The sequence below is a fragment of the Amphiprion ocellaris genome, chromosome 12, assembly GCF_022539595.1.
Source record: "Amphiprion ocellaris isolate individual 3 ecotype Okinawa chromosome 12, ASM2253959v1, whole genome shotgun sequence".
NCBI lineage: Eukaryota > Metazoa > Chordata > Actinopteri > Pomacentridae > Amphiprion > Amphiprion ocellaris.
Window position 1 is genome coordinate 13,654,543 of NC_072777.1, and position 13,967 is coordinate 13,668,509.

General features: G+C 39.7%; 1 protein-coding gene across 1 annotated transcript in view; it reads right to left on the reverse strand.

The window, feature by feature from the left end:
• Positions 1–13,967, reverse strand: part of afdna (afadin, adherens junction formation factor a) — a 114,030-nt gene that overhangs the window by 68,005 nt on the left and 32,058 nt on the right. The window contains exons 2-11 of the mRNA XM_055016179.1: positions 12,269–12,464; positions 11,887–11,999; positions 11,161–11,318; positions 10,766–10,926; positions 8,322–8,479; positions 6,193–6,277; positions 5,728–5,868; positions 3,585–3,629; positions 2,334–2,428; positions 689–939 (exon numbers count right to left, since the gene is read on the reverse strand). Of these exons, the coding sequence (XP_054872154.1) occupies positions 689–939; positions 2,334–2,428; positions 3,585–3,629; positions 5,728–5,868; positions 6,193–6,277; positions 8,322–8,479; positions 10,766–10,926; positions 11,161–11,318; positions 11,887–11,999; positions 12,269–12,464 (1,403 nt within the window). The remainder of the gene's footprint in view (positions 1–688; positions 940–2,333; positions 2,429–3,584; positions 3,630–5,727; positions 5,869–6,192; positions 6,278–8,321; positions 8,480–10,765; positions 10,927–11,160; positions 11,319–11,886; positions 12,000–12,268; positions 12,465–13,967) is intronic.

Consider the following 13,967-nt stretch of genomic DNA (forward strand, 5'->3'; position numbering starts at 1 on the left):
ACACGTCAAACACCGACAAGACAAGCTATACAAGAGAAACCAGAATGTGTTGCTTTCCATCTTGAGTCCTTTGAAAGACAACTACTTCATGCAGAAACACACACACAATTGTGAGTTATGCTGTTGGCTACTTACACACCCCTTTCTTGCAGAGTTAGTCATCCATTAAGTCATTAAAGGTCTATTCAATCAAAAGTTCTTTTTCTTGTCCTTCACTCATCCCAAACTTCCTCACACACTCCCTTCTCTTATCTTGCATGCTCGCTTTCTTTCTCCTGAAGTTGTGTGAAACTGCAGCGAGCAGGAGGCCACACCCAACACCATGTTGATCAGATTAGAGGGCAGCCTGCCTGCCATAACCCTAGACCTCCGCTCTTCCTCTCCTCTCATTTCCTCATTCTCTCCATCTGTCCGACCCCACACTTCCCTCCTCCTCCTTTTTCTTGCCCTTCATCTATAGATGTGTCTGCCAACTCCAAACCTCATCCTCTCCTCCCTTCATTTACAGTAACACCCTATTCCTTTTCACATTTTGGAAAACTGTGTGTACAGAGGATGACGGATAGAGGGGAAAAAAAGATTTAAAAAAAGGAGGACGAGAAAAGCAAAGAAAGTGTCACTGAGTTTGAGGTGAAGGCTCAGTTTCCAAACACACAGACAAACCACAGAACCTTGTCCTTTCCCTCACCCAGACTTGTGTCGGCTCCTCATCATGGCAGCTGGTTCTCTCTTCCCTCCCTGGTCGAACATCGGGTCCACAAACTTAAAGACGTGAGCAGAACCAAACTGGAGGGTGGAGCCTGAACGCAGCACCGTTGTCTCGGTAACACGCTGCCCGTCAACAAATGTGTCTGCGTCGGGGCCGTGCGGCGTCACAGTCACCATACCTTCACTGTGCATGAGGTTGCAGTGGTGGGGCAGAATCCCCGGGCCGAGCAGCTGGAGACAAACACAGCAGATACATCAGTGACTGATGCCATATCTGTATGAACCGGTGCTAAAACCAGTTTGAAATATCACGTCAACTCCAGAGGCAGTTAACCAGCTGAGGTCCTTACATTACGTTAGTAGTTTTAGTCTCATCTGGGATTTGAGAACCGCCTATGGCAATCTGTGTCATAATTCAAAATACAGCATAAAACTCAGAGTGCTGAACTGGCATGACTATTCTTTGCTGTGTTAATACCACCTAGAATTCAATTTAAAGCCTTTTCTACCATCATACAGACTGAAGGATGACAGACATCACTGAACCTCAGCCGGGGTGAAAAGGTCTACATCAATGTATTTACCAAGTCTACAGTTTTATTACCATTTAAGTCATATGTCAGTTAGTTGCTCCAAGCTGCTGTTAATTGCCTAACCCTAAACACACCGGGGACAGCTCACAGCCTTAGATCTTTAGCTGGACCCTTCTGGATGCTGAAAAGTCAAGGTGATCCTGCTTTTCCCATCAGGGCCCCCGGCTTTAGTACGACCTGCCTAAGGAGACGAGGCTCGCAGAATCACTGATTTCTTTTAAATCACTTTTAAAATTCCACTTTAATAGATTTGCTTCTATCTGATCTAATTTTCTACTTCTTATTAAGTATTCTACTGCTTTAGTATTCCTTTTGTATTTACACTAATTGAAATTTTGAGTTGATTTTTTTTCCCCATATTTTGCCTTCTGGTTTAAATTTTACCTAAATTTCACACTGTTTTGTTTAGCCTTCCTGTCTGGTTTCCTGTTTTGCACATCTTTGGGTGTCACGGTTGCTTTGTCTGTGAAAGCAGTTTGTAAACTATTTTTTAATGTACTATATATATTATTTTTAAAATTTCTACATAAAGCAGGCTAGACAAAATATCTAGGATAGTCACAAAACAATTAAGACTTTCTGACCTACAGATATGTGCATCACTCCATGATAATAACGTTAGCAATTCATCCTTTCTACAATGTGGTTCAAAGACAACACTGAAAGTGGGAATTGCCACTGACAGAACAGATGTTTTAATCATAACAAAAAGTAAACTTTATTGGGAATCACTGCTAACATTAGCAAGCCAGGCTAACTTAGCTTACACATTTTGAGCCTAATACAAACTGAAGATTTTAAATAACAGCACATATACAGGGTTAACCATGCTGGATTAAAGAAAATGACTGAGGGTTTGGGTAATGTCTTGTATCCTTGTTTGTAGTTTATTTAGTTTGATGTTTTCTAGTCAGCAGAAGACAATATGCTAACAGCAAAATTTAAAAAAAAAATTCTAAAAAAAATATCTGCAAAATGATTTGTACTTAAAATATATGTAGTTACTGCTTAGTGTTGTAGTGATGTGGTTACCTGGATGGCTCCGTCCTCTGTGCAGTCCGAGCCGACCTCAGTGATGCTGTGCTGAAGCCGGTATAGCTTTGGTTTGTCCCTTGAGTCAGACCCATCTGGACACACACACACACACACACTCTCTGATTTAGCAGTGGGCAGGGCTGCACTCACATCACATTTAGATTTTAAAGAAACAGTATACAACCTCATACACTCACACTGACTGTCAACCACACACAACTAACAGCACAGAATCTATTCATCATTTCAACATCAAAGATTCTATACAAACTGGTGTATTCTGGCATGTGCACTGCTAAGGCGGTAAAAACTGTGGGTGGCTGGTGGGGCAGCAGAGTGGTTTATGGCTATTAGTAAGCAGGAGTTTAGTAAAAGCGAAGCGGCACATTAGTTCACTGGAGAGAAAGACATAAAACATTTGCTGCTCTGGAAAAAAAAATGAATGGGTAATAGAAAAACCTCTGACCACCTTCTAAAAATAATACTGGAAACAAGAGGCAGCTAATAAAACAAAGATACCAGGGCAACTAGGACTGTTACATGATTATAATGAGGATTTAGACAAAACTATTCTATTTATCAAAAATCATTGTTGAAACAAGCTCAATAACAAAAGGCTCAGTGCTTACACTTCAGTGTACGAAGCGTATTTGGTTAATTAAAAGTATTCTTTGATTTGTTAGTGTTTCTCAAATCATGGAATCGTGTTTACTATTTGGTCCTAAATCTTTAAAAATTAAATGAGGTGCAGGAGTGCAAAAGCTTCCATCAACTGATTCAATCAAGTGAAAGGGTAGCTTCATCATAACTTGTGATAAAAATGCATGTGAATGTTTCCAAAAACTACTTGAGAATAATGAAAATAAAATCTTTAAAAATAAATAAGCTGTTTTATCTCCAGGTGGCCAGATGTGATGTGAAATATCAGCCTGATGCCTTTTTGCTTAAATATGCTTAATCTTATTTAAGTATTCAGGATTTCATACTTAAATGTAAATGACTTTTAGAAAATATGAAGATTTTAAACAGAGTTTTTATTGCTTTGTCTAAACTTTCTAGGCAGTATTCACATTTGTTTATAAAGGATTCTACAATATGGATACTACAACTAAAGGCCAACTAAATCAAAGGTAAGATTTTTGCAGAGGGGAATGTATTGGATGAAAGTGGGGAGTTGGGCTTGCTGGACCTCCCTCAGCAACCCCAGCAGCCACTGCAACAGACACAGGAGGTGCATTGGATTTTTACCTTCATGGTGCCGATAGGCGTAGTAGGCATAGTGATTCCCTCGCCCTAGGCAGGCAGGCAGGCAGGCAGGTAGGAGGACACATGCACAGGCCCCACACGCACACACAGGCAAGCGCACACACATACACACCATGCCATAAGAAGGTGGGAAAGAAAACAGACACATAGCAGAGGGTGAAAATGCAGCAAGGAGGAAAAATGCAGCATTACCTTGTTAACCCATTAAATGCATGGAAGGCATACAAACACACACACATACATAAAACACTTTCACTGCCAACATTTAGGATACAGTATAGTGCAAATTCTGCTGTACTGAACCAAAGTTAACTTTATATAATATATATAATTCACCAGGAAAACTTGTCTATTCCCTTTTGTGATGAAAAAAACACAAAAAAGAACTTAATTAATAGTCGATTAATCGAGCAGTCCTTCAGCTGAAACATATTTTTAAACTTGGTGGCTTGTTGTAATTGGCAATTTTTATTAGACGCCAAGCATGAGCCTGAGTTCATTCGCCTCCTTGTCTGACACAGAGGGAATCAAATATAAGCAGCCATGTCATCAATTCTATATTCTTTCATGTAAATGTTTATCGTTTCTATCATTTTTATGGTGTTATTACTCATGATGGCAATCTAAATAATAAGTACAGCTTTGACAGTAATGAGGGAAGTGCATCATGATAAAGTTTTTCCATCTAATGTCTTCTGCACACAAATATTAGCACTGCACTGTGTTTTTAAAGTAAGTTGTTATTTGGGGTTAAAGTGCAGGAATAAACACGCTCACTCATACACACTCCAACACACACAAATGCAGGCCCAGCACCCATTATCTATGACAGTCACAAAATCGATTTTCCATCTTTGCTGTCTTCTTTGTACAGTGACCCATCAGCCTTTCAGTGAATGAAGTAGATGTGTTAGTATATTCCTGGACCAGACCTACTGGTTTCCCATTACCATTTCAGCACTACAGTTCAAACTACTGGGGTGCTGAGAGGTGTTTGGGTCACCATCAGGCCTGGTAAGTTAATGGCATGACAGGACGAAAGACAAAAAGGCAGATAAAGATAGAGGGATCAGTAGCAAGAAACAAGCTGTTAGGGCAGAACATGACACATTTTGCAAGACTCAGGTAGGTTTTCTCAAAATGCCCTGAAAGGTTTTTCATAACAATAATTTGGGATGTTATACTGCATTCCCGGAGTTTTGTTGTTATTGCAACTTACCTTTTCTTGTCTTTGTAGTCCCTCAACCTGCCCTGCATACTTATATTTTAGTTATAGTTGTTGTGCTCCAATTCCCACAATGCATATCGCAAAACTCCAAAATTAAGCTTGTATTTTTATCTTGTAAATTATGTTTAAAAATGTACACACAAAGCTGCCTGGTCTCAGCTATTGTACTTCTAACGCTGAGATATTTTAGTGGAACTTTGATCTGATAACACCTACATATAATCTGATCCATATCTGCCTGATGACATTTCACTTTAATCCTAAGAACTGGAAGTGTTTCCATTCACAACTCATTCTTTGATGTTAGCTGATTCCTGCCTCAAGGGAAAACTGTGCACCTAAAATGAGTAATGCTGGAATTAAAATATGCTTCTATTAATAGGTAACGCTTAAGAAAAGCTTAAAGGCAAATAGTGTATTAGCTGAGTGCTTCTTTTGTGATTCCTCATAGTGCAATAACATCTTTTCAGAAAGCAATGGGTGTTGACTGGATGTCAGGCTGGACTGACTTATACTACCATGCACTGGTAAATGCAATTAGTTGTAAGATGTGTCTCCAATACAGATTTCAGTGATCACTGACCAGCTGCAGTGGTTTCTACATACTGAGAAAATGAACTGAAACCACAATTGTAATGATGTAACTGCGTGTTTCACTCACCTTAGCAGAGAAAAGAAAGGCAGATTTACCTTAGGCTAAAACTAAATCATATCCTCTGTAGCTACAGTGCCTCCTACTGGGCACTGTCTTTCCCTGCATGTTCATTAGAAAAGCTGCCTCCGCCGGTGGTATGCCTGTTCACATTGCTGGTAAAAGTACCACTGATAGATACTGACACTAATGAAATCACAGACGCAAATCCAGACACTGTGGTGTTGTGTACATTGTGATTCTACCTGGGCTCAGCTCAACCAGATAAGGCAGTTTTTCGGGCGGCAGTGAGCTGTCCTTCCCTCGGAGGCCCTTGTCTTCCACTTTCCTTCCCTTCCTCCCCTGGTAGTCAGGAGGTCTCTTCTTCAGCTGAAACACTAATGCTCCTGAGATAAGAGGGAGTGAATCTCATTACCAATGCTGTCAGTAGGTTACATTTGAAGTTAAAATTAAAACAATACACATTTTTTGGTGGATGAATAAATAATTTTAGACAAATCATCCAGTACTTAAAATGTTATGCGGTGTTTCGTTCAAATTGTCAGTGAAAAGGTCCAAATCTGTATATTGCATTCTTATGTTTAAAATCCAACTCTACAAAAAAAAACTGTAATTGCTTTAAGAGAGCAAAAGGGGGCGGTAGCAACTCAGAGAAGATAAACAGTATGATGTAAATGTAGTAGAAGGCAGCCGTAAAAAGTGTGTTTTACCTCTGTCAGCAGGCCAGTCCCTGAAGATCTGCAGTGGACACTCAGTGTCATCCAGAATCACCTCTTTGCCTGATTTATCATCTTGCTGAAAAATAAAAGAAGACAGACAACAAATCAGTCCTCTAAACAAGTAAAAATAACAAACTGTACCATTAAACAGATTGCAAATATTCATGTGATATGCAGCTCTATGGAAACAAGACAACCATGTGTAAAAGTAAAGAGAGCTCAAAAATGTCTTTCACTGCATTATAACAAAGTTACAATACCACAAATCTAAATACTCTATTTACTATTTTTAGTATTTAGATTTATTCATAGGCTATTTCACTTGGCCTATTTATTTATAACCTCTACAAACTATGCGTTTTGCTCACTACTTTACACATCAAGTCTAGAAAGACATTTCACCATGATGAATGTATCTTCCAACAACTTGCTCCACTATGCTGCTTCTGTTTTAATGATCATGTTTTATTTTCCTCTCAGTCTCTCCTATCATCTCCTCTCTGCTCTGCGTAAACACAGCCAACATTTCACCTGAAAAGTCTTCATTTTGAGCATGTGACTGCTGATTGCAGCTGAGTCAGTCATGACTTATCATATGCTCAGAGGAGTGCAGAAGTTGTGGTTTTGTACATGATCTAGTGTAAACGCTGTATTTTTGAGGAAGAGTGACATGTCGACCAAAGTGATTTTGATGAACTGCCACAATTTTAAGCTTAGATTTGGTTGTTTTATCCAAAGGAACAGTACATGAAACATGATATGTTCAGGAGATCTTTTCAGTTCTGGCTCTGATAAATAGCTCAGTTTTGACAAAAGAAAAATGCCTTTCAAACCCACTTGTGGGTTTTGGGGTTCAGAGGATTAATAGCCTTCACAGAAACAGAAGTTCATAAATTGGACTACTAAATGTTTTTCTTGTCCAGATAGTCTAAAATGTCCAACAACTACTTTCCCATGATATTGCAGGATTTCAAGTCAAAGATCCTGGGCTAAAGATTCAGTGACTTTTATTTTACCATATTATGTTGTCTAAAATATGTACTGGATTCTAAATGTTGAACTTCTTGTTTGACAAGAGATGACTGCTGTTTCAGAAGTCTAATTTTTAAATTGTCAAGATGAGTCATTACATATTAGCTGGTTTTCAGAACAAAGAACTGTGACTTTCTCCCACAGGTTTACTTTTTAAAATGAAATTATGCTCTTCATGGGGCACATAAATATTATAGCTTTGTCTTATTATCTTTACAGAACTGACTGTAATTATTTATTTAATTATTATTTATTGCTGTCCTACATTCTGCTCAGTCTGATCTCAGTTAACATCCCCTCTACCCTGAATATTAACACTAGCTGACATGCTACTAGCTAGTATACCAGCATTTATTTCTCTTGCTCACTAACCTAATGGACTTTCCCTGTGCTTTAGTCTCAGCAAATTGCAGTTGTCTATCAACAGTGTGTATGTGTGTGTTCAGTCTCTGGAGGATCTCCCATTGTATTGGCTGAGGGAGCAGCAGTTATTTCATATGATTGGCTATAGCCACCTGAGAGGACAGATATGAGAGAGGCTGTGTTAAGGGCAGCCAAGTTCATCGTCGCACACACGCACGCACGCACGCACACACACACACACACACAGTCATAGAGCATCCATTGCTGCTATAGCACTCAGTCTGAAAGCAACTGAATTGCATTCCTCCTGAAGGTTTTTGTGCCAAGTAGTATTCTGTTGTAATCTGCCAGTCGGGTAAAATGTGTGTCCATTTTCGTGTGTGCGTGTTTCTCTGTGTGTGACAGTGACATTGACTTTCATCTCCACGGCCTCTCAGAAGGATGATGAAGATGTTTATTGATGAGATTAGGGGTCAAGGTTGTGTTTAGTCGAGAAATGGGAGGATGAAGGCATAGGAAGGGGTGACATCTGCCAGTATACTCGCAAATAAAATCAGTCTAGTGAATGTCACACATTAAATTATGACAAATAGATGCCATGATCAAATTCCATTATCCCTACATGAATCAACATGAGCATAATTGTATATGCTGCATGATGTGAATTCATGGAAATCTTCAAAGGCAGAAGGTGAAAGAGTTGTGTCAAGAAAAAGTGCTGTTACCCGAGCAATGCAGTACTCCCTGGGATTCTCCTTCTCTAGTCCATACTTCTCCAGCGCCTCTACCACAGCAAAGTCAGCTGTGTCTCTCGTGGAGAGCAGAATGGTCTTATACGGGATGTTGGGCTTCAGACTGTCAGCGTATATCCTCAAAGTGCCCCCTGTAAACAATAGCAGAATGTTTTTTCAGTTTGCATCATGGTAACATATAAAAAAAGTGAAGAACATTAACGAATTAGACAATGTTTTCAGTGCTCATGTGCATATTAGGTGATCCAGAGACAGTTTGAGCATGAAAACCTATGAAACTTTGGACTCCAGGATACAAAACATAATTCAAACTAAATGGCAGTCAATATAGTTTGGATTATGTAATCCAAAAATGTAATGAAGTTAGCATGAGGCAAAGTGAGACTAATATTGACCTACCTTTACTACCACCAATGTAGCTCAAGACAGTTTCTTACTATACCAAAAAGCAGACTTTTTATTGTCACAGTGCAGCTGCATTCATCAATCTAAAATTATGCTCAGTACTAGCATAGTCAATGCCCAATAAAATAAATCTAGATGTTAGACTGGCAGATGTAGTTTTCAATCATGTTCTTGATATACATACATACAGACAAAAAATTCTGTTGTGTTTTGGTATTTGCCATGGAATAACCTGCAATGCAATACAAGACATCATCTGGAGGAACACGTAGTGTGTCCGTGATGTGTCAAGTTCAATTCAATTCAGTTGAAATTATCACCTTAGAAAATCCCACAAGGGAGTCTTCAGCAAAACAAACAGGATTTTTAGAAGCATTACATAAAATGAGCTTTTCAAAATAGCACTTTCTACTGGGAGAACGTCATTGTCTAACCACAAGCCATCCTGTCCCATCGTGTGTGTGTGTGTGTGTGTGTGTGTGTGTGTGTGTGTGTGTGTGTGTGTGTGTGTGTGTGTGTGTGTGTGTGTGTGTGTGTGTGTGTGTGTGTGTGTGTGTGTGTCTACCATATGCGGACAGTGGTTAGAGCTGTTTTTAGAGTTGGTTCACTGGTCCATCTGTCTGTCTGGCAGAGTGATTAGGTAATGCCTGAGTCACACGCTGAACCAGTCAGCATGTTTGTTTCATTCATTCAATGCGAACGCAAGTCTTTTTGTGTGCGTAAACATGTCAGCGTGAGATGTTCCAACAACATATGGCACTTCTAGGAAGCAGCTGATGTTAACATGATGTAGAAAGATCAGTGGCACTAAAGACAAAATGTAAATATTGTTTCACATTAATTCACACCCATTACTCAGCATGTTGTATAAGCACTGCTGCTGTTCATAACAGCTGCAGAACACCTCAACCAGCTGTCCACAACTGGATTTAGAGAATTTAACTCAGCCGTCTGTTGCCGGTCAGTCCTCTCAAGCCCTGCCACACTGGATAAGAAGCAGCAGTGAACTGTGATGTTCAGGTCACTCTGCAGATTATCTCTGGCGTTCATGCATACGTCAGGATTTCTTTAAGCCATACAAGGCCATTCAGACTTGTTCAGAAGCCAAACCAGTTCTGTCTTAGGCTGTTTGACTTGGGCTTTTGTTCTAAAAAGGTGAATCTTTGCTTAATGCCCATATATACATATACACACACACATATATATACACACACATATATTTATGTGTGCAGATAGATAGATAGATAGAGAGATAGAGAGATAGATAGAGAGATAGATAGATAGATAGATAGATAGATAGATAGATAGATAGATAGATAGATAGATAGATAGATAGATGGTATGAAGCATCCTCATAGCATGATTATCTTAACACCACCACTGTTATTGGACAGATTTATCACATTGGTATTTTGTTTACCTCCATCTAGCCACACATTGGGTTAATGTGAAATTCCTTGTTGGGAATGGGGGTTGCTTTGCAAGCATTGCAATATCAGCTGCTAGGAACAAAAGTTTTTTTCCCTGACCAACCACAGAAATGTTTCAATTTGTGAATTATCTGTAAGTCAATTTACAACAACTTGTACAGCTGTGTCAATCTCTGTCTGTCACTATTTTTCATAAATATAGCTTGGTAATAAGCTCTTTGTTCAGACTCTGTACTTGACAGCTGTACGAAAAGTCTTGGTGGGTTAGAACTTCTTCTATTTCATAATAATGAAACTCATTAAGCTCATGGGAACTTTTAATACCTCAGTAGTTTCTTCATATTCTTACGCTCATCCATGGTGAAACACTAATAACTTCAGTCTCAGAGGTTTATGGTGAAGTTACTGGCTTAGTTTTTGCTCTGACAACCACTAAATTATGAGACCTATGAGGCTATGAAATATGCACAACTGGTGATCAGAGCTCAAAGTGGGCTTGGTAGAATAGGGTCTGAATACACAGTGAAATAAAGGATTTACATGCAGTTTTCTGTTTTTAAAAAAGAGGATCATTTGAGGTACCCGAGTCTGGCCTCCCATCACTGCTCATGAACTCTTGCATGCGTTTCTCCAATTTCTGCTGGCGTCTCCTCTTCATCACCACCTCTGGGTTTGAGATTGTCCTGGTAAAACTGGTCTCAGGCATGTCCTTGTAAACTTCTGCTGCCAGGCGACTGTTTTCCCTAAAATTCCCACAAAATGAGAGAGATAAATCACAATGGAGAAGACAGTATGTGTGAAAAAAAAAAACAAGACAGATTGAGGAACAGAGAGGTCAGAGTGTAAATCATTATCCTTTCCTCTTCTGGAGTGTTCTGTGCTTTTCTTGGCATTCAAAAACAACAAAATCTTCTCCAAGGACTGAGAGGATGTAAGGGCAGACCTGTAAGATGGATGACTGTAAGTGTGTGTGTTACCCGTCTTCCCGGCTGAGCGCCTGCTCGTCTCCATCAGGGATCCGAGCAAATTCCTTCTCCCTCTTCTTTTCCTTCTTCTTCTCCTTCTTGGACAAAGTCCTCTTGAAGTTCTGTATCACTCCATCTTTCTCTTTCTCTGGTCCATTACTCTGACTCTTCTGGGAGGAAAAAAGGGGAGTGAATGAGGTGCTTTGAAAGACTATGTGGAGAATCTTACTACAGTATGTAATGCTATGTTCTTTCTGAAAGAATAAATGATGAACAAATTAAAGTGAATGAGGAATAAATTGATCAAAAGAAATTCTTCTTTAATTATTTTTGAATGATACAACAGATCAAATCAAGTACTATGAAAAAATGAAGTTTATGGGTAAACCCAAAAAACCTTTAAATAGAAATATAACTGTAGCTATAGCTACACCTCTAACTATAATGAACATACTGCACAATTCTGCAAAGTTGGCTTCATGTCGGTACATATAAAGTATTTTCTTTTCTTCTTGGCTGTATTACTAAAAGGTTTACTCTAAAAATTAAGTCTTGCTCGGAGTATCTGAGAACACAATCTGAAACAAGTACTCATAAATATGCAACACAAGCATGCAAAGTACGTTGCCAGAAGGTATAACTGCTTGATGGAGATGGTTTTCTTAGTAGGCAATGGATGAATGATTCAGTTCACTAGTAATCATACTGATTAACACATCAACAGATATAGCAGCTGACCTTGGGCAGAATGTCATTTTCGTTCTTTAGGACGAAGCGTCCTTCTCTGTCGTCTTTGTTCCAGTTCAGCTGAACAACAAGAGGCTTCTCGTCCAAGTCCAGCTGACGCTCTTCTAACACACACACACACACACACACACACACACACACACACACACACACACACACACACACACACACACACACACACACACACACACACACACACACACACACACACACACACACACAGACACACACAGACACACAGACACCAGTTCATCTGAGAGCTAACTATGACAAATTGTGAATTAAACTGTAAGATTATTTTGGCTTGGTTATGTAAGTCAGTTCTCCTCTTTTAGGCTCTCTCTTCTTCTCATCAGAAATCTATGGGACTCACCGCCACTGACATGGACCTCATAAAGGGAGTATTTTGGCGAGGAGAGCATCCTCATGTCTGGTCTGAACTTCTCAGCTAATGTCTCAATGACATCCTGCGTTGTCGCTGTGCTGGAGACTCTGATGCACTTGGTGGCAAAGTTACCGGCGACCCGGTCCTGGAAGTAGAACCGCATCACGCCATGGAACTCCAAGTCCTTTGAAAGAAAAACATGGAGACAACAAGTTTAGCATTTGTTTATACAAACTAAGTTGCAGAAATACAGTCTAACTTCAATAGAGCTATGCTGAGCTGCAACCTACAACCAAATTACTGTAGATACAGAGACGCTGACATTGAGGAAGACTGACTGAAATGTACCCGAGTCACTTTCTTTTAAACATAAAATCTTAAACCCGGAAAACACAGAACATAGCTCTGACTTGTTCATTATTCAAACAGTACTGTACAGTGAGGTCACTGTCCAGCAGCCTTGACTCTGACAGGAGCAAAAAAACTAAAGCCAGCAAGTGCAGTGTGTCAGCAGGTTGTGTGACAACAGGACGGTTGATCTGTCACTCACTGACCTGGAATGTCAACCAACATGCACCAAGTTGGTTGTACTACAAATTACTTTAGTGATGACACTTCTTTAGCAGTTTCACTTAATGCAGTTAAAATTTGAACACTTCTAATTTACTTGGGTTAAAATGCAGCACATATTTTCTCAATAATCAGAAGCAAATGACAGTTACTTCCAGGAAACCTCCTTAGTTACAAACCTGTAAATCAAATTATTGTTTTATCATGCTTTAACTTTCTCATTTTGTTTATCTCAGCTAATAGTGCAGATCTTAGGAAATCTCTCTTTTACATATATACACACTCTCACACAACATATAGGCTCAACACAGCCAGTGCTATCTAGACACCCATGGCTATTTTCACTGTATGTGTACAAATTCATTACCTACATGTTGACATTTCCTTCTGCACAGTCTACTATAGAACAAGACAGTTAAAACACCCAGGCCTGATATATGTATGTAAAACTCTGCTGATGCAGCAACTGTAGCCTGCAGCCCAATGTGTGCATATACATATGTTAAGGCTCAGCAGGGAAACTAGCCAAATATTTAATCATAACTGCCATTTAAAGATCTTAGAACAGGCATGGGCAAACTACGGCCCCCGGGCCACATACGGCCCTTTGGGCTTTTCAAACTGGCCCGCGAAATAATTTGGTCAATATTAGAATTGACGAAATTACAGTAAAGACCACATTCATTTGGCCTTCTCCTGCAGAACCCGGCGTTTCTGTTGACGCCACTAGATGGCGCACTCCAGACACGAGTGACCTTTGTTGGTTTATTCTCTCTTCTTCTTCTACTTTGCACCTGCATTGAGCTGCAGTAACAAGGAGTGGATCAAAGAAAAGTCGATAGTGAGTGTCGAGTGTTTCAGAAGGAGTGGACTACTATTTTTTTCGCGAAAGTCCGTTCAAAGGCTGTATGTCTTATTTGCAATGACACCGTTGCGGTTTTTAAAGAATACAATATCAGCCGACACTTTTCCACGAAGCATGCTAACTACGCTAGCAACCAGTCAGCACAAGAACGGACAGCTACGGCTCAGAGGTTGGCAGCCAATTTACAGACTCAGCAAAATACTTTTTCCACAAACTACGATTCAAGAGTCAAGCACGAAGGCAAGTTATTTG